Source organism: Cyanistes caeruleus, chromosome 8 (assembly GCF_971803275.1).
Source record: "Cyanistes caeruleus chromosome 8, bCyaCae1.hap1.1, whole genome shotgun sequence".
Classification (NCBI taxonomy): domain Eukaryota; kingdom Metazoa; phylum Chordata; class Aves; order Passeriformes; family Paridae; genus Cyanistes; species Cyanistes caeruleus.
In genome coordinates this window covers 24,525,503-24,549,563 of record NC_141708.1, presented here as the reverse complement: position 1 = coordinate 24,549,563, position 24,061 = coordinate 24,525,503, and the positions used below count along the sequence as shown (strand labels likewise).

At 42.4% G+C, this 24,061-nt stretch overlaps 2 protein-coding genes across 11 annotated transcripts in view; one reads left to right on the top strand and one right to left on the bottom strand.

Moving 5' to 3' along the window:
• Positions 1-6,027: 6,027 nt before the first annotated feature.
• On the top strand, positions 6,028-12,781 carry TMEM254 (transmembrane protein 254). The gene is made up of 4 exons (XM_086899678.1): positions 6,028-6,224; positions 7,741-7,844; positions 9,025-9,084; positions 11,225-12,781. The coding sequence occupies exons 1-4, from the start codon at positions 6,123-6,125 to the stop codon at positions 11,343-11,345; spliced, it is 387 nt and encodes a 128-aa protein (XP_086755804.1). The 5' UTR covers positions 6,028-6,122; the 3' UTR covers positions 11,346-12,781.
• A 4,338-nt stretch (positions 12,782-17,119) lies between these two features.
• LOC111931026 (uncharacterized) overlaps positions 17,120-24,061 on the bottom strand; it is a 48,505-nt gene continuing 41,563 nt past the window's right edge. For all 10 annotated transcript variants that reach the window (XM_086899653.1, XM_086899650.1, XM_086899654.1 and 7 more), the window contains one exon: positions 17,120-20,049. In XM_086899653.1, the coding sequence (XP_086755779.1) occupies positions 19,951-20,049 (99 nt within the window). In that variant the 3' untranslated portion in view covers positions 17,120-19,950. The remainder of the gene's footprint in view (positions 20,050-24,061) is intronic.

Here is a 24,061-nt window from a genome sequence, read left to right as displayed (position 1 = left end):
GCAGTTGGATGTGGTCTGCAGAGTCATGGCCCTGGATCTGTATGAAATATGCTTTTGAACAGTCTAAGCTATTCAGGTTTTTCCAATATGACCAGTATGAATAAGGCTGTCTGGTCACAATTTATCCTTGCAAAGTACATTCTGTTTTATTAACTACCCTCCCCAAATGACATAAAATCTTTTTTTGTTCCCATACCTTCCAAAAAATCTTGTCAAATACTTATAGTTCATATCCAGTTTTTAAAATTCCACCAATTCCATGCAGCATAAATCCAATATTTATAAACTGAGATTTCAAATGGATATTACTTTTTAATATTTGATTTTTTTAAGCTATCTCACATAATAAAAAAGACATCAGAGATGTCCACAAAATATTTTTAGTGGACTCAAGTTACTGACTTCCAGCAGATACGGGTAAAAACAAGTAGAAAACTAAACTGCACAACTGTGGTCAAAACTGAAGCTCTCTGTGTGACCTGGATTTCAATCTGCTGAGCCTTGACTGTTTGATTACAAAGGTTTATTAAGGCAGTGTTGGTTGAAGCACATCATGATAAAGGTGGCTGTTTCACCTTCCTCCTCCTCCTTTTTATTAAGAGAAAAAAACCCACAGTGATATTAGGATGAGCATGTGGAACTCTGACATAAATTCACCTCTAAAATGCACAAACTGAATTTGTAGTAAAATCAATGAGAATTTCATATGTTTATAACTTAAAGGTGTTACCTTGTTCTTAATCTTTAAAAAAATAAAGTATTTGGCTGGCACCTTTATAGCTGACAATCTCCAAGACTTGAATTATGCTCATAATTGTGTTTAAAATATGATAGAAGTAGTTTTATCAAACATCCGAGGAATCCAATGACAAATGGAAAGGATACAGCAGACATATGCAAAGATTAACTCACTCCAAGTTGTAAATGCTATTCCACAGGAACAAGCAGAATTATTATAGCACATTGTTTCTTCTTATGCACATCTCATTACACTCAACATTTCCTGTAAGTATGGGGATCTGCTGAAAATCCTGTCCATTAACCTCAAAAATTTAATGCTTGTCAAATTGCAACACAAAATATTTTAAAAGATCATAGTTTTCCTTAGCTTCTCTAGTCTTAGAACTAAAATATTAAGGTGATACAATCCTGAGTCCCCATTAAAAATTAAAAATTACATTAAAAATGACAGGTTAACTAGCTACATTAGGAACCAAACATTAGGAAACGCTTGCAGCGGTTTCATTATAGCATTGTGACATTTAGCTCTGATTAAAAAAAAAAAAAGTCCTGTTGATAATTCTTTTTCCTTAGGTAACTTTCCCTGAACACACCCCATCTCTTTTATACCAGCTTCAAATCCAGTTTAAAGTTGGCTGCAGTTTATTTCCAAGTAACTTCCTAAGAAAAGCCCAATTCCTAAATCCTTGCTGTTTAAAAAAGTCACATCACTGACCCTAGCACGATGACTCATGCCATAAAATTTGTTCTGAATTTGTCGAATCCTCCCTCCCCCTTCTCCGTTTTTTTAAACAAATTTTAAACGACAGAGAAGAGCTAACGTGTCTCTATCTGTTCTCTGGCATCCACCAGAACACCAAACAAAAGAGGCCGACTACCTGGCAAATACCCTTTGTACTTCCCGATGGAAGTGAGATAGCCAATATCTCTAAGTTAGAGATAGCAAATGTTTCTAAACGGGGAGGGAACAATTTTCTCCTCTAGTAGGTACAACAGGAACGTTAGTATTTGAAAATTGAAGAGAGCGATCTATTGATGTAAGCAGCATGTGAAATGAGCCAGCTTTGTCTCAGGGATTAAGCAGAAAGAATGCACAGATCCATTTGGTTGTTTCAGTAGAATTAACCCATCTCAGTGTACACACCCAGTCACTGTGGAGACTTCGGGACCCTCCTTCAGTAAAAAAAAATAATTTTTTAAAAGTAATGTAGCTGTCTTTGAAACCTCAAAGAGGATCTTTTGTCCCATTCTCATGGTACTACATGGTTTTATACTTCATCTGTTGATTTTATAAAGAACATCTCTTTCAGTTTTAGATTCTTAGTAAATATTTGAGTGCTTAATACCAACCTAATTTAAATCTAAACCAAGTAATACAAATACAAGGGAAAAAAGTTTGTGTGCAATTAAATTATAAGGGAATATGTTTTTTTTTTCCTTTCCAACTTTTTTTTCCTTTTTTTTAGGATTATGCTTTCCCTCTTTTCTATGGCCTCGACTAGTATCACAACAGACTTAGTTTAGCTATTTGTGCAGCCTGCAGCAGGGTGTAGCTGGGTTAGCTCATCTCCAGAGCTTACAGAGCCTTGTCATGGGGCTGGCAGTTTGCTGATGCTCCCTACCAATATCTGCATGTTCTCCAGCACAGGAAAGGCCTGAGAAGGGATTGGGAGCTGTGGCAATCCTGTCACAACTGGCATGTGTGTTCCAAACTACAGCTCTAAATCTGCCTTTGGTAAGCATGGCCAGAGCTGCCTGCTCTCTGCACTCGGCTTTGGTGGTGTTCTGGGGTGTGTGGCATGCTGCTGAGAGCACTTTTTGGCACTGACCAGGATAAAAGGAAAGGAAATCAAAGTAGAAATTTCAGAAGTTATGGTGAAATAGTTTTATTTCCTGTAAATTCAGCAAAGTGAATTTGTACTGCCTTTTTTCAATAATTCACGTAACAGTGTTTGGGATTTGTTGTTTCCAGTTTATTATACTTGACAATAAATGTCAATTCACTGACAAATAACATTTCCAATGCCGAAGCCACAAAGATGACTAGTCTGTCAAAAATATGAGGGTAGAATTGCAAAACTTCACTAAGTACGATAGAGCAAACTTTTCAGCTACTCTGGGAAATGATTCCCTCAAAATTAGTCATCAGATGTACCTAACAACACCAAAGAAACACAAGAATGATTAATCACTGAAATCTGTGGACTTTCTCTTTTATTACACCTTCAAAGTAAGACAAAATGCCCCTTGAAAAGTATCCTATAAGTAAGTGCAAGTCACTGACCTCTGTTCAGAGAAACAAGATAATATTTAATGGCCAGACTAGATGATGAAGGTCTTCTGGCTTTAAATTATTAAAACTGTAACTATATTCAGCTTCTTAAATACTCTAAAGACTCCTCTCTTTGTCAAGAGAAATAGCTTGTTTTAAAAAGTCAGGTCAAAGATGCTGTCCTGGATTAGAAATGGAATCTCTAAATGTCCCCCAAAAAGGTCTGGGCAGGGAGTTGTCTTCATGAACTATTCTACATTCAGGTCCAAGTCTACTGAAATGGCCCAGGCTGGTAGAGCTACCCATGACAGTCAACGGGGCTGGCAGCGAGTGGGAACTGCTGCCACACATGAAGCTGGAAGAATATCACTTAATAAAAAGATATATCAATTATTTTTGGCAATAGAGGAAGAAAAGTAAGCCAGCTCCCTGTCCTCTGCCCATGATGTCGCAGTGCAGGCGGTCCTCACTGGAGTGTACTGTCTCTGTCCCCATCTGGCCAGCAAGGCGAGTCTAACAAGGGAAATGCAACAGCAGCACCTGGCGCTGACAGCCCGAGCCTCTGCTGTGCATCCACTGCAGCATCGCCTGGCGCTGACAGCCCGAGCCTCTGCTGTGCATCCACTGCATCATCGCCTGGCGCTGACAGCCCGAGCTTCTGCTGTGCATGCACTGCAGCATCGCCTGGCGCTGACAGCCCGAGCCTCTGCTGTGCATGCACTGCAGCAGCAGCAGCACCTGGCGCTGACAGCCCGAGCCTCTGCTGTGCATGCACTGCAGCATCGCCTGGCGCTGACATCCCGAGCCTCTGCTGTGCATGCACTGCAGCAGCACCTGGCGCTGACAGCCCGAGCCTCTGCTGTGCATGCACTGCAGCAGCAGCGCCTGGAGCTGACAGCCCGAGCCTCTGCTGTGCATCCACTGCAGCAGCAGCAGCGCCTGGCACTGACAGCCCGAGCCTCTGCTGTGCATCCACTGCAGCATCGCCTGGCGCTGACAGCCCGAGCCTCTGCTGTGCATCCACTGCAGCATCGCCTGGAGCTGACAGCCCGAGCCTCTGCTGTGCATGCACTGCCCTCTGCAGTCCCCGCCGCGCAGCAGCGCCCATCGCTCCGGCCCTGGGCTTGTCTGCACACCCGAACACGGGCCTGGCTGTGACCTTCGGTGCTGGTGCGGGGACAAGGTGGGCTCTCCTTGCGCGGGGCAGCCCCAGGCCATCCTACCACGAAGCTCGGCCCGTCTCAGGGTCTCAGCACCACCTTTGAACACGGTATTACAGGGAGACAGAAACAATTGTGTACAATGTTCTAAAGAGGAAGAAATAAACTAACAGGCTACAAAAAACCAAACCCAACTTAAACAATCAAACCCGAGAGAAAAAAAAAAAAAAAAACCACAGAAAGTTTAATTTTAGAAATTTCTCCCAGATGCTATGAAATAAGTGGGGCCACACACTCTTCTCTCCTGCATCACCAAAATAACACAGGGAAATTTATTAATCAGGTGTAATTCCACATAGCCAACCTCACTGGGTTTTGTAGATGGGATTCCCAGCAACAGTTTTATCACAGCAGGAACTTTTTACCAAACTCTCCTGTAATCTCCAAAGAACACCCCCCAAAGAAAAAGGACGAATAAAAAAGGGAGGGCGGGGAGGGGAGAAAGCACAGGCATGCCATTAACACAAAATTAACAGAACAGCGTGTTTAGCCTTCAGGCAAGGAGAGAGACGAACACAGTCAACATTTTAGTGTGTCTACACTGTCAGTCAAGCCAAGCAAACAGGCAGCAAAGCTCAAAGGAAAGCATAAACCCGCCCAACCCACCCCCAACATTTCTACCCCTGAGCACCTGTCCCAAGGCCCTGGTGACTCATTACCGAGACCACATTCCCAAAAGGGCAGAGAATAGAAAATGCTGCGCTCAATACGCTTAGAATCGCTAGTTTTCAAAAGGGAAGGTACTCTGTACTGTTCTAGGTAACGACTGAACTTTTCATCGGTAGGAAGGTCAGTAGCTGCTCATTTCACCCCAGCAGCGAGCGCCACCGCAGCCTGCGCCGCCGGGTGTGCTGCGGCAGGGCCGGGCACAGCCCCGCGCCCGCCCGGGTGGCACCGGGGACACGGCCGGGAGCCGCCTCCGCCCCCTCGGTGCCACGAGAGGGCGCTCCGGCACCCGGGCCCGGGCTCCCACTTCTGTGCTATTGCACGCTGCGTTCGGTCCAGAATCGCAGAATCGATTAGGTTGGGAAAGACCTCCGAGGCCACCGAGTCCAATCTATGACCGAATACCACCACCTTGTCAACTAGACCATGACACTGAGTGACACATCGTCTTTTCTTAAACACCTCCAGGGACGGTGACACCACCACCTCCCTGGGCAGCCCGTTTCGATGTCTAATCACCCCAAACTTCCCCTCGTGTGGTTCTGGACTATGTTCTCTTGTCCTGACAATGACTGCCTGGGACAAGAGACCAATTCCCACCTGGCTACACCCTCCTTTCAGGCAGTTGTACAGGGCGATAAGGTCTCCCCTGAATCTCCTGATCTCCAGGCTAAACAACCCCAGCTCCCTCAGCTGTTCCTCACAGTGCTTGTGTTCTAGACCCTTCACCAGCCTCACTGCCCTTCTCTGGACACATTCCAGAAGCTCAACATCCTTCCTGAACTGAGGGGCCCCGAACTGGACACAGCACTCGAGGTGTGGCCTCACCAGTGCTAAGCACAGGGGGATGATCCCTTGCTTGGTCCTGCTGGCCACACTATTGCTGATCCAGGCCAGGCTACCATTGGCCTTCCTGGCCAAGGGGCACCGTGCTGGCTCATATTCAGCCAGTGCCGACCAGCACCCCCGGTCTTTTTCCGCTGTGCCACTTCCCAACCACTCTGCCCTCGGCCCGGGAGGAGCACACACCCGGTAGCACCGGGACTCCTTCCAGCCGCGGGCGGGCGGTGCCAGGCCGGCCCCCGCCCCGGGCCCGAGGGCAGTGCCCGCCCAGGCCCGCCTCCCGCCCGCCCGGCGCCGCCCCCCTCAGCCCGGCCTTAGCGGCGGCGGCGGCGCGGCCCGAGCTCACAGCACGGCCCGAGCTCACAGCGCGGCCCGGCGGGATGGCGGCGGCGGCGGAGCGCGGCCGCGATGGCAGCTGCCACTTCCAGCGCTCCCGGCTCATCTGGATGGTCGCCATCATCTTCGGCATGATCCTCCTCGGCGTAAGGAGCGGCGCGGGGGGGAGGGAGGGAGGGAGGGAGTCCGTTCAGAAGCCGCCGGGTGCGTGGAACAGGCTCCCTGAAGCGTCCCCTTGTCCGCCGAAACGCCGCTCCCTGAGATAAACGGGGAGAAAAGAGAAACCAGAGGTGCTGGTTTGGCTGTGCAGGGAGGAGGCTGGGCAGAGCCGTGCAGGAAGGCCAGTGTGAGGGAGAAACCGCTTGGCCTGCGAGGGGCAGCGGGGCCGTGGCGCTGGGGCCGCGTCCCGGGCCCGGCCAGAGCATCCCGGGCCGCGGGGCTGTGAGGGACGGGTGCCCCGAGAAGGGGCTGCAGCACCCCCAGAGCTGGGAGCTGAGGCACTGAGCATCGACACAGCTCGCTCCCGGGCAGCGGTGGGGCATGTCAGTCTGTAAGGTGCATTTACAGGTGAGGGCTTTAGGCACGGGCTGTACGAGGTGATGGTGTTGGAAAACACAAGAGTTTAGCCACCATGTTATCTTAATTTCTAAAAACGGGCTTTGCCTAACTTGTTGGATTACCGGAGCAGGGATATTAATGGCTATTTCGATGTATCTGATGAGTTTATGAAAGTCATTCCTTGACTTTCACATGTGATTTTCCTTCTGTTTGCACAGATTTTCTAAACTTAAGAACCATCACTGTAAAAATGACGGTCAAGGCACATCAAGTGACTCACAAAACAGTTTTTGCACTGTTTCAAGAAACAGAATGAGCTTTAAGCAGATTCCCTGTTTAAACCCATCACCTTGCCACATCTTTGGTATAGCTAAATTTACATTTAGTGTTGATACCAGAAGGCAGTGTGAACTTTGGCCTGACCGAGCGGTCACTTTACATCCCCATTGGACTCTGAAGTGCGCAGCTCATCACTCACTGCCTGCTTCTCCTCCCTGGCTTTAAAATCAGGGTGCACAGTGGTAAACACCGTGGACAGCTCTGTGACAGGAAAGAAACTGCATCTCTGGTCTTGGGAGTCATGCTTAGTTATCTTCTGTGCCCTGTTAAAAATAAACAAAAATCTGACATTTTCTTTTTAGGGGACAAAAGAAGAAAGACTGATCCCCTACTTTTAGATAAATAGTCATTCCTCTTAAACAGTGTATTCATTGTTTGGTTTCTTCAGGTCACTTGCCTCAGATTAACTTCTTCAGGACAGAGACAATGTAGGTTTTGCAGCTTCCATGTCTAATAGGTAATGAGCTTACAACTTAAAGGCCACTTAACATGCAGATGCACTCTTGGTACCCAGACAGCAACCTTAAACTTATCCCCTTGGCATCTGGTATGTCAAGGAATAGAAATTCCCTAGTTGTTATCTTTCAAAGGCTACTGGAAGAATATGGTCCTTGGACAAGGTTAGTGAAATGAAAGAATTTAAGTACTATGAGTAAATGAGCCCTAAACTAATGGGGTTCAAAAATAAAGCTATTTTGAAGGTTAGATTGATTCTACCTTGAAGTAAGATAAATATCTTCTTTTTTTTTTTTTTTTTTTTTCTAGTGGGTAACACTTTGGCCTTCCACCATACCTTATAGTTACTTGGGAATATTTGGTACCTTTCTTAATTATTTAGTGGAGCACCACCACAAATGGGTATGCTACGGGTAAGTTATATTTGACTGTGTCATTATTTTGCCTCTCTCTGACTCTTGTACTTAGTCTGTGTTAACAAGCTTTCCTGTAACCCAGTTGTTAATTAGATTTAAAGAGCTCTCCTTTCAAGCTCATTACAATTAAGGGTGTGGGGTAATAAGTATGTAGAGGATAAGACCAGTTTGATAGTTTATAAATTCAACTTTGAGTTTGGCATCACTGGTGGCTTAACAAGAAAGAGAAAAATGTTAAGATATTGCTTTTGATGACAGTTATTAGCCCAAAGTTATACTTGTATCATCTGTTGAAAGTCTTTTTTTTTCTCTAGTTGTTACTTGAGCAATTCTTTCTTTAGGAGTCTTTTTCATCCAGCTTCAATTAAAGCACATATTCTACCCTGGTACTCACTTATCCTGATCTAAGGAGAAATAACCTGCTGAATAAATTGCATAGTGCTAAGTTTTGCTGGGTTGCAAAACTGAATTTTTGCTACTTTAATTAACAAAAGAGCCAGAAAATACTTCCTTGAGCTCAGTGACTTCCTGTAAAGCTAGAAATCAGTAGGGCTTTCTTGTTTATTTTTCCATTCATCATGTAGAACCTTCATCTTTTCTCAGAGCATCTTTTGCTTTAGCAAGGTATTGGATTAATCCTAACTGAATATCCTAACTTTTTTTTTTTTCCTACAAAAGCTTCTGTATAAAAATTTGTAGGCCAAGTGTGGCTTATCAAGTCACATTATATATTCTGAATCTATACATGCAGTTGTTTTTGCAGAACTAAATCTTTAAAAACTTAAGTAGCTCTTTAGGACCACTAAAAATACTTGTGTAAGTAAAAGGATAGATTTTGCATGCTTAACTAAGATTAACTTGTACTGCTTTCACTAAGCATTTGGCTTTTTGGCTTAATCTAAGTGCTGAAAGTTTTGGAAGCCTAGTGGATGCTTCAAATAGCAGGTCAAGGCTTATTTGCACAAGTTACAATTGTTCTGATTTTCTCAGTGGACTTCAGTTTCTTTGAAGTACACTTGTGGGTTTTTTTCAAGATGAAAAACACCCCTTCCTTTCTAGGTTAAAATAAGTTGTCACTTCAGTGCTTCTAGATTTATATTCTCTGCATAATGCATCTTGGATAAAACAGCTTTCTCCCTGATTTTCAACAAAATAAACCATGTTTTCTTTCCACCAGATTCTGGATATCCTGGTTGATTCATGTAGTGGAAGCTCTCTACGGTATTAAGTTATGCCAGTAAGTTGTTCCCTCCTCTCACTCCAACATAGTTTCTTTGCAAAGGATTTCTGAATCAAGTAACACAAGCTATAGACTGATTGTGGTGGCTCTCAGCAGCAGTGAGTTGAGAGGATGCTGGTGAAATTCTTGCTGCAGTGATAGTTTGCTGTCTTCCACAGTTGGTTGCTGCCAGTCCTCTCAGTGCTTACTGTTGTGCAGGGCAGCAAAACCAAGGCCTGGCAACTTGCAGAACTGGCAGCAGCAGGGTTTGCCAGAGCTTGTCTGGCGGCCTCTGAACTCCCTGTTCACTGGTAACACTGCTGCTCAGGAGGCAGAGGGGGCAATAGATAGTGTGGAAATAGTCTGATAACTTCAGGTGCTACAATTTTATCAGATCTTACCTCATCAGGATTGCGATACTGCTAATTACACGCTTAAACAATTGCGTCTGTATTGTGAGAATACAATGGGACACTTTCATCTGGGGACTCTTTCAGATCTACTTACATCTGCAGGTCAGTGGGATAAAATACATGAACTGATTGGGCTGTGCAAGCCAGGCCATCTCAGCCTTATGTGAGGATAGCAATTTACCTGGAAAGGAGCGCTGTCCAGATACTGTCCTTCTGTTCATTTGACCTGTGGCTGCAGTAATTCAGAAGAATGTAGATACTTGTTAGGTTCTCATGCTCTGCAGAGTAGGTGACCAGTCTGTTTGCTTTGATACAAATGATGGGTTTCCATTTCATTTGGGTGCTGCCTGTCCCAGGCTTCTCAGGTAACAGCTCTTGGAAGCAACAGGATTTTGTTTCATGCAACGCTGCAGAAGTGGTTTTTTTTAAGATAGTAGAAAATGGATGAATAATTGCTTCCTTCAGAATTAGAGTTAGTAAAAATTTTGTGTTTATCAGACTCTCATTTTAAGTTATGTAGCTTTAAAGTTAAAACTTTAAGCCTGAGTGTGTAAATAAATGGATATCTGGGCCTAAGATGACTTTTAAGTATGAGAAAACTTGACTACCAGTGAACATACCAAATGAGTGTATTGTAACTAATTTTACTAATGAAGTTTTACAGAGTAGTGTTAAAACCCACAAAAAAACCCCAAAAACCAGAGATGGCCTGCCCATCATCATCTCATCAGGAATGCTGCTTTAGAGTATCAAACAGTTGTACTTCTTTGAGCACCAAACACCATTTATTTTTACTTATCTAACAGTTATGTCTACATTGCAACCTCACAAAGGAGGCACAAGGAAAAACTGTGAGGACTCAGATGCAAATTTGTTAATCAGCAGTAGTATTGTCATTGGCTCTTGGCCTGCATGTGATCTATTTATTAAGCTTGCTTTGTAGTAACAGGTAAATTTCTTAAGCTCTTGTTCTCCAGGTTCTGCACTAATTTGAAAACACTGCAGCTGGGATTATAAACAAAAAAGCACAGCTATGCCTGACAGAATTGTTTACTGGAAATGTGCAATCCCTTGGGTTTGCTGTTGTGTTTGTACTTGTTCCTTTCAGTAGAGCACTTTTCAAGAACAATGGAGGAGAAAATGCCACTTTCTGTAGCATACAGAAAAAGTCACATATGTTACATCAAAACTAACATAGGAAGGCCTCTCCTTCATAAATAAGGTGAAATGCCTTCAGCCCTTTCACCTGTTTTTGTCCAGCCACAAATTCAGGTACCAGTGTTTCCCTATCCCTCATCACAGTCATTGTCAGGTCTTTGCCTTGCCAGCATAAAGTCTCCCTTGACTAACATAGTCAACAAGAAATGATACTCAGACTTCTGTATTAAGATCACTATTGAGCTACTGCAGTTTCTTGGTTCTTTGCACACAAGCTTCTGGGATAAGTAATTTCAAAGATTGAGATTGAGATTGCAATTTATATATTGTTGAGGAAATTGTATGCATAGAATGTTTGAAAGATTTTTTGTTCAATAAATAGCTTAAAATCCTAAAACCACAAGAACTGGTAATGTATAGTTAGCACAGGAAGTGTCTCCATAGATGGAAACTAATGTGCTGAAGTGTTCTAATCCAGTCTGAATCTCAAGGATGGGTGGAGATAGCTAACCTTACTCTATAAGTACCAATACAGCCTGCAGGAGTGTAAGTTTTTTGACACTTTTGTGGTTTTGTTAATGTTACAGAGCTAAAGGAATCACTGACCCGGCTGTCCAGTTTCAATGGTTCGTTCAGACCCTTTTATTTGGATATGCTTCCTTTGGTCTCCTGGTGTCTTACAAGCCTGCAGCCAAGAAGCACTACTAGAAGACAATGGAAGAAGTCACTTCTCACATACTTCATCTCATTTTTCTGAAAAGACCCCCACATACATGTCTAGGTGCTGTAATTAATTAGCTAAACTACATTCCTGCTGCATGATGCAGTGCCCTTCTCCCCAAGCAACTCTCCTCTTACGAAGCAACAATTAGAATTCACAGGGCCCTGTGGATAGTTCAGCAGAAAATCAGCCCTGCAGTCTTGGCACTGCCAAATTGTAATCCTATTTATTATGCAAGAAGCCATAAGTTGCTCCTTTGCAGATTTTGACATGTAAGCTCTGTCACTGACAGCTGGTAGCAGTGATTGATAAATTACCTTTTCATGAGGAGAATTGTTCTTCTCCAACAGGGAGGGTTATTGACAGCCACAAGGCAGCTTGCACCTGTTTTGTAACAAGATTTAAATTTACCTATGTTTTCTCTATGGGACTGATGTTGTTGTTAAAGCCTGCTCTTTGTACTTGTTTTGACTGCTTGTTTTGTTCCACAAAGGACAGACCACTGTACTGCTGCAGGCACATTGAAAAGACCACGTCTCAGCTCAGGCTGAGGTGCAGTGAGCTTGGATACATAAAGCACTTTAACTGGGTTTGATACAAGTGCCTTAAAATTCATGCAGCGTGACCTCATCTTTTTAATGAAGATTTTAAGTTACAAGTTACTATAGTATAAAGTAGCTTTGAGGGCAGCTTTTTTGTAAAGTAATTTATTATCCAAAGGAAAAAAAATATTGTTCAAAAATCTAGCTGAAAAGTTGATATTTGGGAATGAAATTAGACGTAGTGAATAAACATATACCACTGTTTCCCAGATGCTGGTCTTCTGAGACCTAAGGTTGAGAGACCATCATAAGCACCCCTCAAGAGTATTTCCTGTATGTGTAGTGAGACTTGAGTCTTCCATCAGATTGTCTTTTACATTTGAATATTTGAACAAGAATTTAGCCTGTGTAGTTTTAGCACTTTTAAAAGGAATAACTATTTGAAGTACTAACTCTGGTGCAGGGAGAAGTTTTATCATACTGCTTGCCATGATACTGTTCTGGAAGAAAGGGTAAGAAAAGGTTGTTTCTGTAGCCTCTAAGATCTCCACAAGGCAGTAATGAATAACTGTGCCCTGTGCAGTACCTACAGACTGTAACACTTCAATGTGGGAAGCCTTATTCAGGCACAGGTATATGAAGTTTTTGCTTTCAGTGGGTACTGAAAGCATGGAGGACTGAAGGGTTTGACATGGTGGTTTGTGGTTTGGGTTTTGTTGTTGTGTTTAATGGCAAACTGTTAACTTAAATATTTTATAGAGAAGTAGAAACCTGTTCTGTGGCTATAAATCCAACAGGAATGTCAAGAGCCTGAGCTTTGTTTTACTGTGTAACCTTTTGTCTTAGTCTGTGACCCTGGAATAAAGATTTTTAAAAAGTGAGGAAGTTGTTTTTCTTTCTAATTCATCCTAGAAATAAAATGCCCCTACAAAATACATAGAAACCTTCTTGCCACCATTATCAGTGTTCACACTTGGAACACCCAGGATCAGCTTTTGGAGTCCCATCACTGACACTATGCTGCTTTCCCCTCCCAGGGCCAGGCTGCCCTCCAAGCACTGGTCAGGCTCGGCCTCAGCCCTTCCACTGGGCTCTGGGATGGCTACAGGTAAATCACAGCTCTGAGATGTGAACTACATCCTGTTAGACTCCCCCTAATTAGACAGGCTTCCTTTTAGACAGGCGATGGCAAAACTTCATTAGGGCAGCCCAAGGAAGCTACAGAAGAAAGCTATAGGAAGCTAGAGTAGAAAAAGTTATGTACTGCCTTAGTTAAAAAAAAAATGATCAAGTTAGAACAAGTTTTAGCCAGGCACAGCACCATTGTTTGAAGCCTCTCTGGGATTTTTTTGTTTAGGATGACAGATTTCAGCAGCTTTTACTGTGGAGGTTGCTGGGCCTTGCTTATCAAAGATTTTGCAGCTGCTTTTTTTTTTTTTTTTTTTGCAAAGAAATGTAACTCCCAGGTATTCATCTACCTTCAGACACTTTCCCCAGCCTTTGCTTTTCAGCAGTTCAGTTTTTACACTTGTTTTAAAAAAACACAGAAACCCCAAAAAAATAAAAACTCAAACAAAAGCCAACCAGCATTTGCTGCCAGCCTCTGTCCCAGAGCTGTAAACAGCACAGATACCTGTTTGATAAAGTTTTGGAGGCTTCACAACACAATCCCAACTGCTGCAAACCTGAGGAGTATGGGATAAGCAATGCTGACTGGCCTTGAGGAAAAGAAAGAAACCCACAGCATGACAAGATCAAAAATAATATTGAGATACCATTTCTGAGTAAGTGTTTATAGTGCCTGTAACATCACAGTAAGATAAACATACCCTTAATATGTTACAAAATTATTTTAAAAGCCAGCAGGAGCACAAATCCAGGTTGGCACCACACTCAGCTCACAAAGACACACATTCCTGGCTTTGACAGGCTGGAAATGCTGCTGGTTACACCAGGCACAAGCATTTCTCCAGGCTAGTCCAATAGCAGCAATAAAGGATCACTCTTAATCACTTAGAGCAACTCTTCTTTCCACTGCAATCAAAATGCCCTTTCCCCAACTGAAGGGCAGAGCAGCAGAAGTGCACCCTGTCTTCTCAAAGGTTGGGCTGGGTGTCAAACCATCCCCAGCAGCACCCAACTCACCCTGCTTGCCAGAGGAAAACACTTGTAAATCGCTGTAACAAAATATTTTAAAATATTGCTTCCCACTGAGAGGAATGAACCCCAATGAAACATACAGAAGAGCTTTTACTTTTGAAAAAGACCACAAAATAAGAAGGTAAATCATCAGGAAATGATGGAGATGGCATCAATAAAGGTTTTTTAGGATGGATATTTCTGCCAGCTGGGCTGGTGACAGCAGTGAAAAATAAATGCTGTTTAGGCATCCATTTCAAATTGGAAAGAGAAAAAAAAAACCCAACCTTTGCTATGAAAGCTAAGTGCAAGACTGGGTATGCATTATATTAACAATGTAAAGTAGATACCAAGAAAATTTAAAGCAACCAGGCCTGTTTTTTCTAGACATATAAAACACTCACCCCCTTTCATTATTTGACCTGAATTGGTGATCAAAATAAATGATTTCATGCAAGTCACAACCACATCACTTAAAGCAGTACTTTTATGCTGGGATTGCTTAGTAGCTTTGTTGTGGAAGAAAGCAAAGAAACCACCCAGATCCATTTTCGCCCTTAAATCATAATATATGGAAATGAGTGTAATTTATGCCTTCAAGACAAGTTATCTGGACCAGCATGTCTGGCAAATCATTGTTCAAATCAAGCTTTGTTGAGGAGATCTGGATGTGTGGATGAGGGTCAGGACATGCAACATCAGCTCAGAAACACTGCTGAGCCTGAACAGAAGCAGTGAGAGGTCTCCCACCCATTTTCACAAACTTCTAAAGCCTTCAGGGCTGTAGCTCATTTTTGTGAGGGAGTGATGAAAAACTTCTCAGAATCTCAATATGTTGTCTTGCTTTGCCTCTTTTTCATGCTGACCTAGATTTTTCTAAACACAACAGGAGTTGACTGAGCCAGACTTTGGAAATACCCAAGTGTTGGGTTAATTGAGGATAGTTAATTTGCTCTGGGGCTGGGCAGCTGGGCCCCTGCAGAGCAATAGTGCCCTGGTGAAGCTGGGGGAATGGCCTCCCTGGTCACTGCCACCGAGTCTGCAGTGAATTTGACCACTGTAAGACCCTTGAGGTCCCACTGTCTGATGGTTGTGGACATTCTGGTACATCTCTGTATGCAAGAGCTACATGAACAGTTCAAGAAATTACCATTGCTTGTTGAAAGCGAAAGAAACAAAATCTCTCAGTATTTCCTTTACTCCTGCTCCTCAGAGGAGCAGTAATACTATGGCACAATCCATGTGCTGTACTAGACCCTAGACAGCCCTTGCAACTCCAAACATACCTACAGCAAATGCATGAGGGGAAGGAGGGGAGAGGAGGAAAAAGAGGTGTAAGGAACATTATTGTATCATTTATCAGTGTTCTTCAAGACCATTTTCACAAAGGAAAACCACTCAGGTGCCCTTTGTGGGAACACACAGGGTGACCAATTTACTGAGTTTAGCAATTACACAATTTAAAATGTCCTTGTAAAGACAATTCTAGGCCTTTTATCAAAAGGAAAGCCACATCCTTCTCCAGAATTTCAGAAGTGTGAAGGACAGGGATTTTCACAGTTGTAATCTGGCCCTGCATCCCCCCCACACCAGTAAATCAGAAGCAGATCAGAGTGCCTGCATTTAAAGGAGCTTTCAGACATCAACAGCACAGGACAAGCCCTGGTACCATTTGTGTGGATGCACTCAGATGTGACTGATCTGGCTTTGTCCTGAAGGACTCCTCATTTCTTCAGACTGACAGGCTGTATGGGCTGAGCTGTGTGGGATGTTGATCATTATGGACGTACTTCAAAACTTTCATATTTTATTAGAATATTTTCCAAATACTGCCACCACGTTTTGCTGCAGGTTTTTTTTTAAAAAAGTGCTTTTGAACAATGGGAAATTCATCAGCTCAGGAGAGCACAACATACTGAAGGATTCCTCCTCCTTTGAGACGTAGTGAAAGTTTGGGAACACATGACAGCAAAGAGTTGTAACAGAAGAAAACTCTACAAACTTCAACACCTTATACATGGCTGACTGCTTACAGTTAAATAAACTGCAGAGAAAGTGACCATCCAATAAATGACTGGAGGGAATTACAGCCCAACCCCAGAGAGATGCAGTTTACTTTTCCATTGAGTAAACCACATGTCTATGTTTGGGTCTAGCAAAAATTTAACAATTACATGTCAAATGCACTTACTGCATTGTGGGATGGGGAGTTTGTGAATCTCCCAGAAGCAGTAGGCCAGAAGGCAAGGTGCTGCCTGTGAGGACATGCATGGGGAGATGAACTGCTCCTGATGCTGCAAAAACATGCACTGGCAGGGATTTAGATGTTAATCCCCTGTTAACAGGACCTGGCTGAAAAAATTAAAGAATCGTGTGTGGGAAGAGATTTTGCTTCAATTTAGGATGCACCTTGTTTGGATCAGTCCTGGGAAGAAGTTGTGCTGTGCCCCTGACAAGCAGTGTGTGCCTAGGACAGCTCCCAAAGTGGTTTAGCTCCAGTGGAACCGCCTGGGTCATCTTGTGCCTCTGGAGACAAGGAACTGGTAAATCACACTGGTAAATCACACTGGTAAATCACACTGGTAAATCACACTGGTAAATCACACTGGCAAATCATACTGGTAAATCACACTGGTAAATCACACTGGTAAATCACCGGTTCCCCAAGGTTTGTGATGATTGCCATGAGAATCTCTGAGAGCTGACTCAGCTGATCTCATGGACTTCTCTCTCCTGAGCCCAGCCCAGGACACACAGCACCCCCATGGTCCCCACTGCCCAGGAGCACAGCCAGCCCAGCCCAGGGCGAGGAACAGCACCTCCTCCCATGGCAGTGAGGAGAGGCCCTGCTGGGCTTCCACTTGCTGGGGAGCAGGCCAGCAGCCTCCCCTGCCACTCCACAGGGCCCCTGCAGCCATCCTGCCCAGCTGCACTCTCTTCCCTGGCAGCTCAGAGCTCCCCCTCGCATGAATTATGTGGATTTTTAGCCAGTGTCAATGACAGAGATAAGAAAAATATTAACTCTGATTTCTTGAAGTGAACTCCTATCAGTATCACACAAGAGAATGACAAATCTTTCATTGCTGGTTGTAGCAGAATTTTAATTATTTTTCAAATAAATACAATGGTTAGATTTATATTTTGCTGATATAACCATTAGTGAAATTTTTACATAATCATTAAAGTTATTTTTCAAGGTACATAAGAACACTCTATATAAAAATAATTCTTTAAATAAAACATTTAAAACCACATTTTTAGATTTTTGAAGTGCCATAGATCTTATTATATTTTATAATTCAAAAAATAAAAGGTTAGCAGCACAGGTATTTCATTATTCTTTCCAAGCATACATTCATTTAAATGTCTCATTTTTGAGGGTTTTTCCCCTTGGAAGATCATAATTTTATCACTTAAGCCAATGAGACTTCAATCAAGGCAATATAGAATGAAAAACACCTCTGGTATTATTATATTCACATATAAGTGTTTATTACTGAAGAGTAATTTAGACTTTAAAGTATGTTTATAATTAAAACAATGAAAATAAAACCAAACTGCAAATATCATGTTTGACATTTAAAGCACCTTCTGGACATCACCTTCTTTCTCCCCCACTGCAAACACAGTCCAAAATCATACAGTGATTTCAAGTGTATTGATTTTTGGTTGCTCTATCTGCTACATCTGCTTGCCCCTGGTTTGTGAAGATTTGCTAAATGCAGTTCCTGCTGATTAGGAAAGAAGTCATTAATGCTCTGAGCTTCTAAAACAATAACATCCAGGAAAATACAAAATTTTAAATCAAATATCTGGACAGCAGAACCTGTTGGACACTACTGAGAACTTTGGTTATAAAACTCCATTTTCTTCTCATGGAGCTACCTTAGACATCCTCAAAATTTCCTGAGACTTTTGCCAAAAAACACAAGAGGCTAATTAGACCCTTATCGATAGTGGGTTTTCATCCCAAATCTGCTCGTTGATAAGAGGTTCATTTCTTGTTCCAATGGAAGTAGCAAGTATGTAATATGGACTCTGTCATCTATTTCCATACAGATTTCTTAAACTCTTCTGACAGTGGAGAAAGGAGTTGTGTCTGACAGGACACAGCTGTGATTTACAGGACCAAGGCCTATATCCATCATTGGGGATGGCCAGGAGGGAACAAAACTAACCATTAGGGCATCAGTAATTTTTACTTCCATGTGCAAACCAACATAGTCCTTCCAAAAAGAGACCAAATCTGTCGACTTCTATTTTTTGTCCACCATTAGTCAGACTCTGTGCTCCTGCTCCTTTTTGAACCACAACAAGAAGGAGCAAACACATTATGTCCCAGAAAAAGAATACTGCAGAGACAGCCAAAATGCTGTCCTTCTGATCCCATCTGGCCTGTGTGAGCTACAGAGGGAGATGGATCATGGAACCACAGAATAGTCTGGCTTGGAAGGGACCCCAAAGACCATTTAGTTCCAACCTCCCTGTCGTGCAGTTCTGTTCAGTAGACAAGGCTGCTCAAAGCCCCGACCAACATGACCTTGAACCCTGCCAGGGATGAGGCATCCATAACTTTTCTGGGCAACCTGTGTCAGTGCTTCACCACCCTCACTGTAAAGCATTTCTTCCTAATACCTAATATAAATCTTTCCTCTTTCACTTTAAAGCCATTGCCCCAGATCCCATGCAGCTTTTCTGTAGGCCCCTTTTAGGTACTGGAAGGTTCTGTAGAGTCCTTCCAGAGGTGAAGTTAAATTCTGCCCAAATGAAAAGTGATAACTTTGTTGTGTGCACATTCAGAAGAGGGCCTGAACTTCTCTTACATTTCTTGCCATCTCACTCAGTTATATTATTAGTTGGTCTCTGCCTGTAGTGATAAAAATGGTATTTAGGTCAATGTGTTCTTTGTTAATTGCATTAGCCACGTCCCTAAGACTTAGGCTTCCTCTTCTCTCAGCACTGCCTTTGGCTATAAACATGTGGTCTTTAAATATATGTCACTATTAACAGTGTGTTTAATCTGTCAGGTGAGATGGATAGAGTCTGTTTTAGACAGACTAAGATAATCAGCGGAATGCTAATTACAAAATTCACCTGGATAGCAAGACCCCTTTTTTATATAGAAACACAGGCCAGTTTATATGCTACTTTTTATACTGAGTCTTCAAAAGCAGAGGCAAGAAATACATTTGTGTTCTGTTTATGAGCTCTAATCATACTCAATACTTTTCTTTCAATGTCTGCAAAATATTTTGGAATTTTATTTTGCAAATAGGATCATTTTCCCTTGGGAAAAATTTAATATTATATTGGCTTTTATCTTCCAAGGGTTTTTCTATCTGTGTTTAAATCACCTTCTATTAATTTTTCCTCATGTGGTAGCAAAGATCAGAACAGAAGTGTGTTCAACCCCACACACGTGTATACATATCCTGAAGCAGATTTAATGAACAGAAAACTGCTTCTGCCTTGGAAACAGAAAATTTCTGTACTTGTAGTGTGGCTAAGCCCAGCAGAAGGAGCTGCATTACTTTAACAAGGGGCATCAAAATCAAAAGACCTTTGAGAGGCCTATATTCTGATATAAAGAGAAATGCCTTCTCCTTGTTTGTTTACAGAATATCATTGGATTCTATGAACTAGCTAAAACCCAGGCAGCCAGCTGACAATGAACTGAGGAATTCCAAACCAGCAGAGACTAAGAGCTTCCCTTAGCTAAACTAAAGTCTTGAGTTTAACTTGTTTTTCTCCCCAAAGATATCTACTACATTTTGAGCAGGAAATAAATAACCTGAAACTATTTGCTAACTGTTCAGCTTTGAAAGATAATATTTGTTGTGAAAGCCTGGAGCCTGGGGCTCTGTGGAATCCTTGTCAGAGGCCCTGGTGCCCCCTCACCGCGCTGTGCCCGTCACCGCTCGGTCCAGGCAGTTGTGGGGTAGCGTTCCAAGAGGGCATTCCTCAGCTGGGCTGTGTGGATCTTGTCTCTGGTCTCCACAGTGCAGATGACCTGGAAAAAGAATTAGGACCATTCCAGATGGCATGGCAGCAAGCTCAGACAAAGTAATTTCCAACTTAATCCTAAAATATCAGGTATTTTTATCAGTCCTAAATAAAAACTCTGGCCGTCACATCTGCTGTCTATGCAGGTAAGAAAACTGACATTGCAGACATCTGGGGCTCTTCCAGCCCATCTGCATGGCCATAAAACCTTCCAAAAACCCTACTTTATTGCCTTCAAAGTTTAAACAAGACAGGCTGATCCTCTTCTGGCTCCTGGGCAAGGTACCTCTCTGCTCTTGGCCTCCCTGAAGACATCTGTTAGTAGCTTCTCTTTTCCCTTCCCTGGGGTATGTACGTGGCATTGCTGCCACTTCACCCGCCTCTGACTCTTACCTCACCACATTTCTGTATTTCTAGCAAGTCCTTGTTCCAGAACCTCCATTCTTCAAGCTTTTTATATTCTCCTTCTCATGTCTGTCATGGAGTTATGCCCAGTTCTTTATCAACTCTGCAGTATTTTGGCTGGTTTCACTTCTCACACACCTTCTTGCTTCATTCTGGCTTTTGTTTACTTATTGCATCACTACTAGTTTTCTTTTGTGGATGTTCTGCTGCTAAATAAAACAGCTTGGGCAAAACAAATCTTGATAGTTTTTTTTTAATTCTTCACTTGCCTCCATAGGTACAATTGAAATCCTGTCATGTAGCCATTAAAGATAATAACTTCAATGGCATTTTTTCAATTTTTCTATAATCTCTGTTTTTGTGCACTCACATCTCTGCTCCAACACTTGAAAGACTGGGTACTAGAAAAGATGAGGCACCAATGTAAAGGTGCAGAAGGAAAATTATGCTTCACAATTTGAGACTCCTAACTTCCATTACTGCTAGTCCTGCTGGAATAATCACTGGCGTTGCAAGTGCCACACGGAAACAAGGCCTCACAGAAACATGGCAATCTAGCAAGGAAAGGACCCAAGATGAGTCACAGTGCAACTACAGAGAGTTCATAGTAACAGGGAAATCTACAGAGAGCAGAGAAACAACGAGCCATGATAACCTGATGGTGGGCTTCTCCAGACATGCTCTGTCAAAATATTCCTATCAGAGCTGCATCCCTTTTAGAAAGTAACAAGACAAAAAATACTCTAATTTATTTACAAGGACATTTCTAAATAAGACCTTTGAATTCATGTTTTCTGGAACTGTCATAAAATAACAATAAACCTTTAGCAAAGCTGTTTAATGAAAATATAAAACACTAACACTCCAAGTTAATCTGAATAGCCATAGTTCACTTAGAAAACTGGCTACAGCTTCTCAATATCCATTATGAAATAAAGCACAGATCTGATCTGGTCTTGTAATTCTTTACCTCTTGTGCTGCACATAATTCTATTTGTTGGTCCTTTGGGATGCAAATTAGATGCTAATTTATTTCTTCTTCAAAAAAGTGGGATTTAATCTCAAGAGAAGGACAGCCATAGAGGGCAAGTGATAATGAGGAAAGGGGAGAGAGCAGAGTGATTGGGAAAAGTACCTGAGAGCTCCAATGAACCAAACACCCATTATCCATTCCCTGGTTCATATAAAACCCCTAAAGATTTGCAATCATATCTTCAAGGGGACACGGGTGTCTCACATGGAGTCTGTAATTAAAAAAAGCAAGATTTTCCCTCTTCCATAGTAATCATGCCTGTTTTGTCCTGAGTAAATCAATTGCTGCCCTTGGAACTAGTCTGGATGTGACAGATTCAGCCTTGAATATCTGGCACCAAGCCATTGCTCTGCCCTGGGAGCAAGCATGGGGAAGCATTTTGATTTCTGGCTATTTATCCTCTCTGCCCTTTCCTTCCTGCTCATGATACAAACCAGGCAGATCTCACTAGACTGGAGCCAGAGAGCTCATGAACAGGTTGGATAACACTGTCAATTTCTTCTAAGCATGCACCACAACCAGCAGCTGATACTGGAGATATTATGCTGTAGTGTATTATAAAAGTAGTAACAGCAACAGCAGCAATAGAAAACAACTCCAGAAATTCACCTGACTTTTCACAGTTGTCAAAGAGAGGAATAGAGAACATTTGGTCACAGCAGTAGTGAAGAGAGAATAACACAACACCTCAGGGCAGCTGCAGATCCCAGCAGCAGGGAAGGCAAGAATTTAGTTTCTTGCTTAGATTAAGCCAATTTTTAACTGCAGTTTTACTTTCACAAACTGCTCTCTCTTGCTTGCTTCACCTGGGACACATAATTTTCATGAGAGATGCTCTGTTGCTCCAACAGAGCAACCCTCACATTCACAGGGAGGTTTATGAGGCTGTATTTTATGTGGGATGCAGAAGCACCCCAGCATCACTCGCTGGAGGAGGTTGCACACTTACCAGTGACCTAAGAATAAATGCCCCAAAATGGTCTTATTTAAGAATAAATAACATAACCTATTGCCTGATCTTTCTTGTATATCAAACAAGGTAACTTGTGAGGACTAGAGAAAAATTTACTTTAAACTTATTTCATACTGGTAAGCCCTCAGAGCCATCATGGGATTTTTGAATCTTCAGAGCTCTTACTGGCTGTGGGGCCAGCTGTGCACAGCACACCTTGCTTTTCTTTGTATCAAAAACCCCACAAAACCACCAACAACTGAGTGCATTTTATTAATTTCTCTCCTACACACCATATATTTGCTGGATTAAACAAACAAACAATTGTCTGGTCCAGAAAAACCATTAAAATAACCAGCCAGATAGATCTTTCACAGCATGTAAAGTTCCATTCCCTGTGAACAGGTAATCTAAAGATACATTTCAGCCTAAAGGTTTAGTCAGCCTCTAAGTTTTTTTTCAGAGCAGGCCTACAATTAAAGACAGAAGAGATTTCACTAAATATTGATGGATTGTGGATTTTATTTAATGACTGGAAATAACTGAGGGAGCAGGACAAAGGCTAAAAAAAAATTAAAGGAAAAATTGATTGCAAGCTATTGCTGTGCAACACCAAAATCCAGATGCATAAATCCAAATATTCTTAGGAATTACACTGATTTCAAAGAGAGGAAATGTCATAACTTCACAAAAGGAAGAAATTTGCAAAGTTCTGTGCTGAATAGGGTGGGCACCTCTACTCCATTTTCATTTCAAGTTCTCTTAATGGAGGCACTTCACTTTTTAGATCATATTTTCCTAGATTTTAAAAATTAATATTGCATGCCTCTCAGCTCCCTGATGCCTACTATCTGTAGGTTGTGTGTGCAAATAAAAGTAGTGGGTGGACATGCTGAGCCAGTGTTAGAGAGCAGAGGAGATGTGAGTAGTACTCACTGAATCAAGAGATTTCAGTCTTTTGTGCCTTTCCAGGCTCCATGTAAAGCTAATTCTGAAGTAACTAGTGCAGTTCTTTATGTCTGTGAATTATCCATTGAACCTTTGTATCCTTATTCTTTAATTCTAGAAATCATATTCATCATCTTAAACTGTTGTTGCTGGATTTGCATAATTTTGTATTCATGATACACCACATTTACTAACATTTTAAGTGTGTTTGCATGAAAGTCATTGGAGATAAGAGTGAAAACTTTATTTATATACACTTGTTTCAGTTATATTTTTAGAATACGGGGTTTCTTTTAAAAAAATCTGCAACTGGGCAATTTTCTGAATTATTCAGTAAACACCCAGGACAGATTACTTCACATTACAGATTATTTGGTAACAGCAGCTCAGCTGATGGTTTGGGGATCAGCTGTCAGATTGTCCCCAAGGTCAGAGCAATGGAATGCTTGAGAAAGAGTACATCAGCTGTCAGCTGGTTGTGCAACCTGAGCCCTTATCTTTTGGCAATTGGTGCATTTAGGTCGGTGAGCACGAGCAGGAACAAGCTACACCTTACATAAGGCAGGTAATAACCCAGCAGGAACACTCAGACCCTCATTCTCCTGCTGGGCCAGGCTGCTCTGCACCACAGGCTGCTGTGGAATGCCATTAAAGAGCATGACCAAATTCTCCTGGAGGGCC

What these genes read in the sequence shown, in the direction of transcription:
- TMEM254 (XM_086899678.1), top strand. Translation starts at nt 6,123, where the DNA reads ATGGCGGCGGCGGCGGAGCGCGGCCGCGATGGCAGCTGCCACTTCCAG. An exon ending in TCGGCATGATCCTCCTCGGC is followed by an intron (nt 6,225 to 7,740) that starts GTAAGGAGCGGC and finishes TTTTTTTTCTAG; the next exon opens with TGGGTAACACTTTGGCCTTC. An exon ending in CACAAATGGGTATGCTACGG is followed by an intron (nt 7,845 to 9,024) that starts GTAAGTTATATT and finishes TCTTTCCACCAG; the next exon opens with ATTCTGGATATCCTGGTTGA.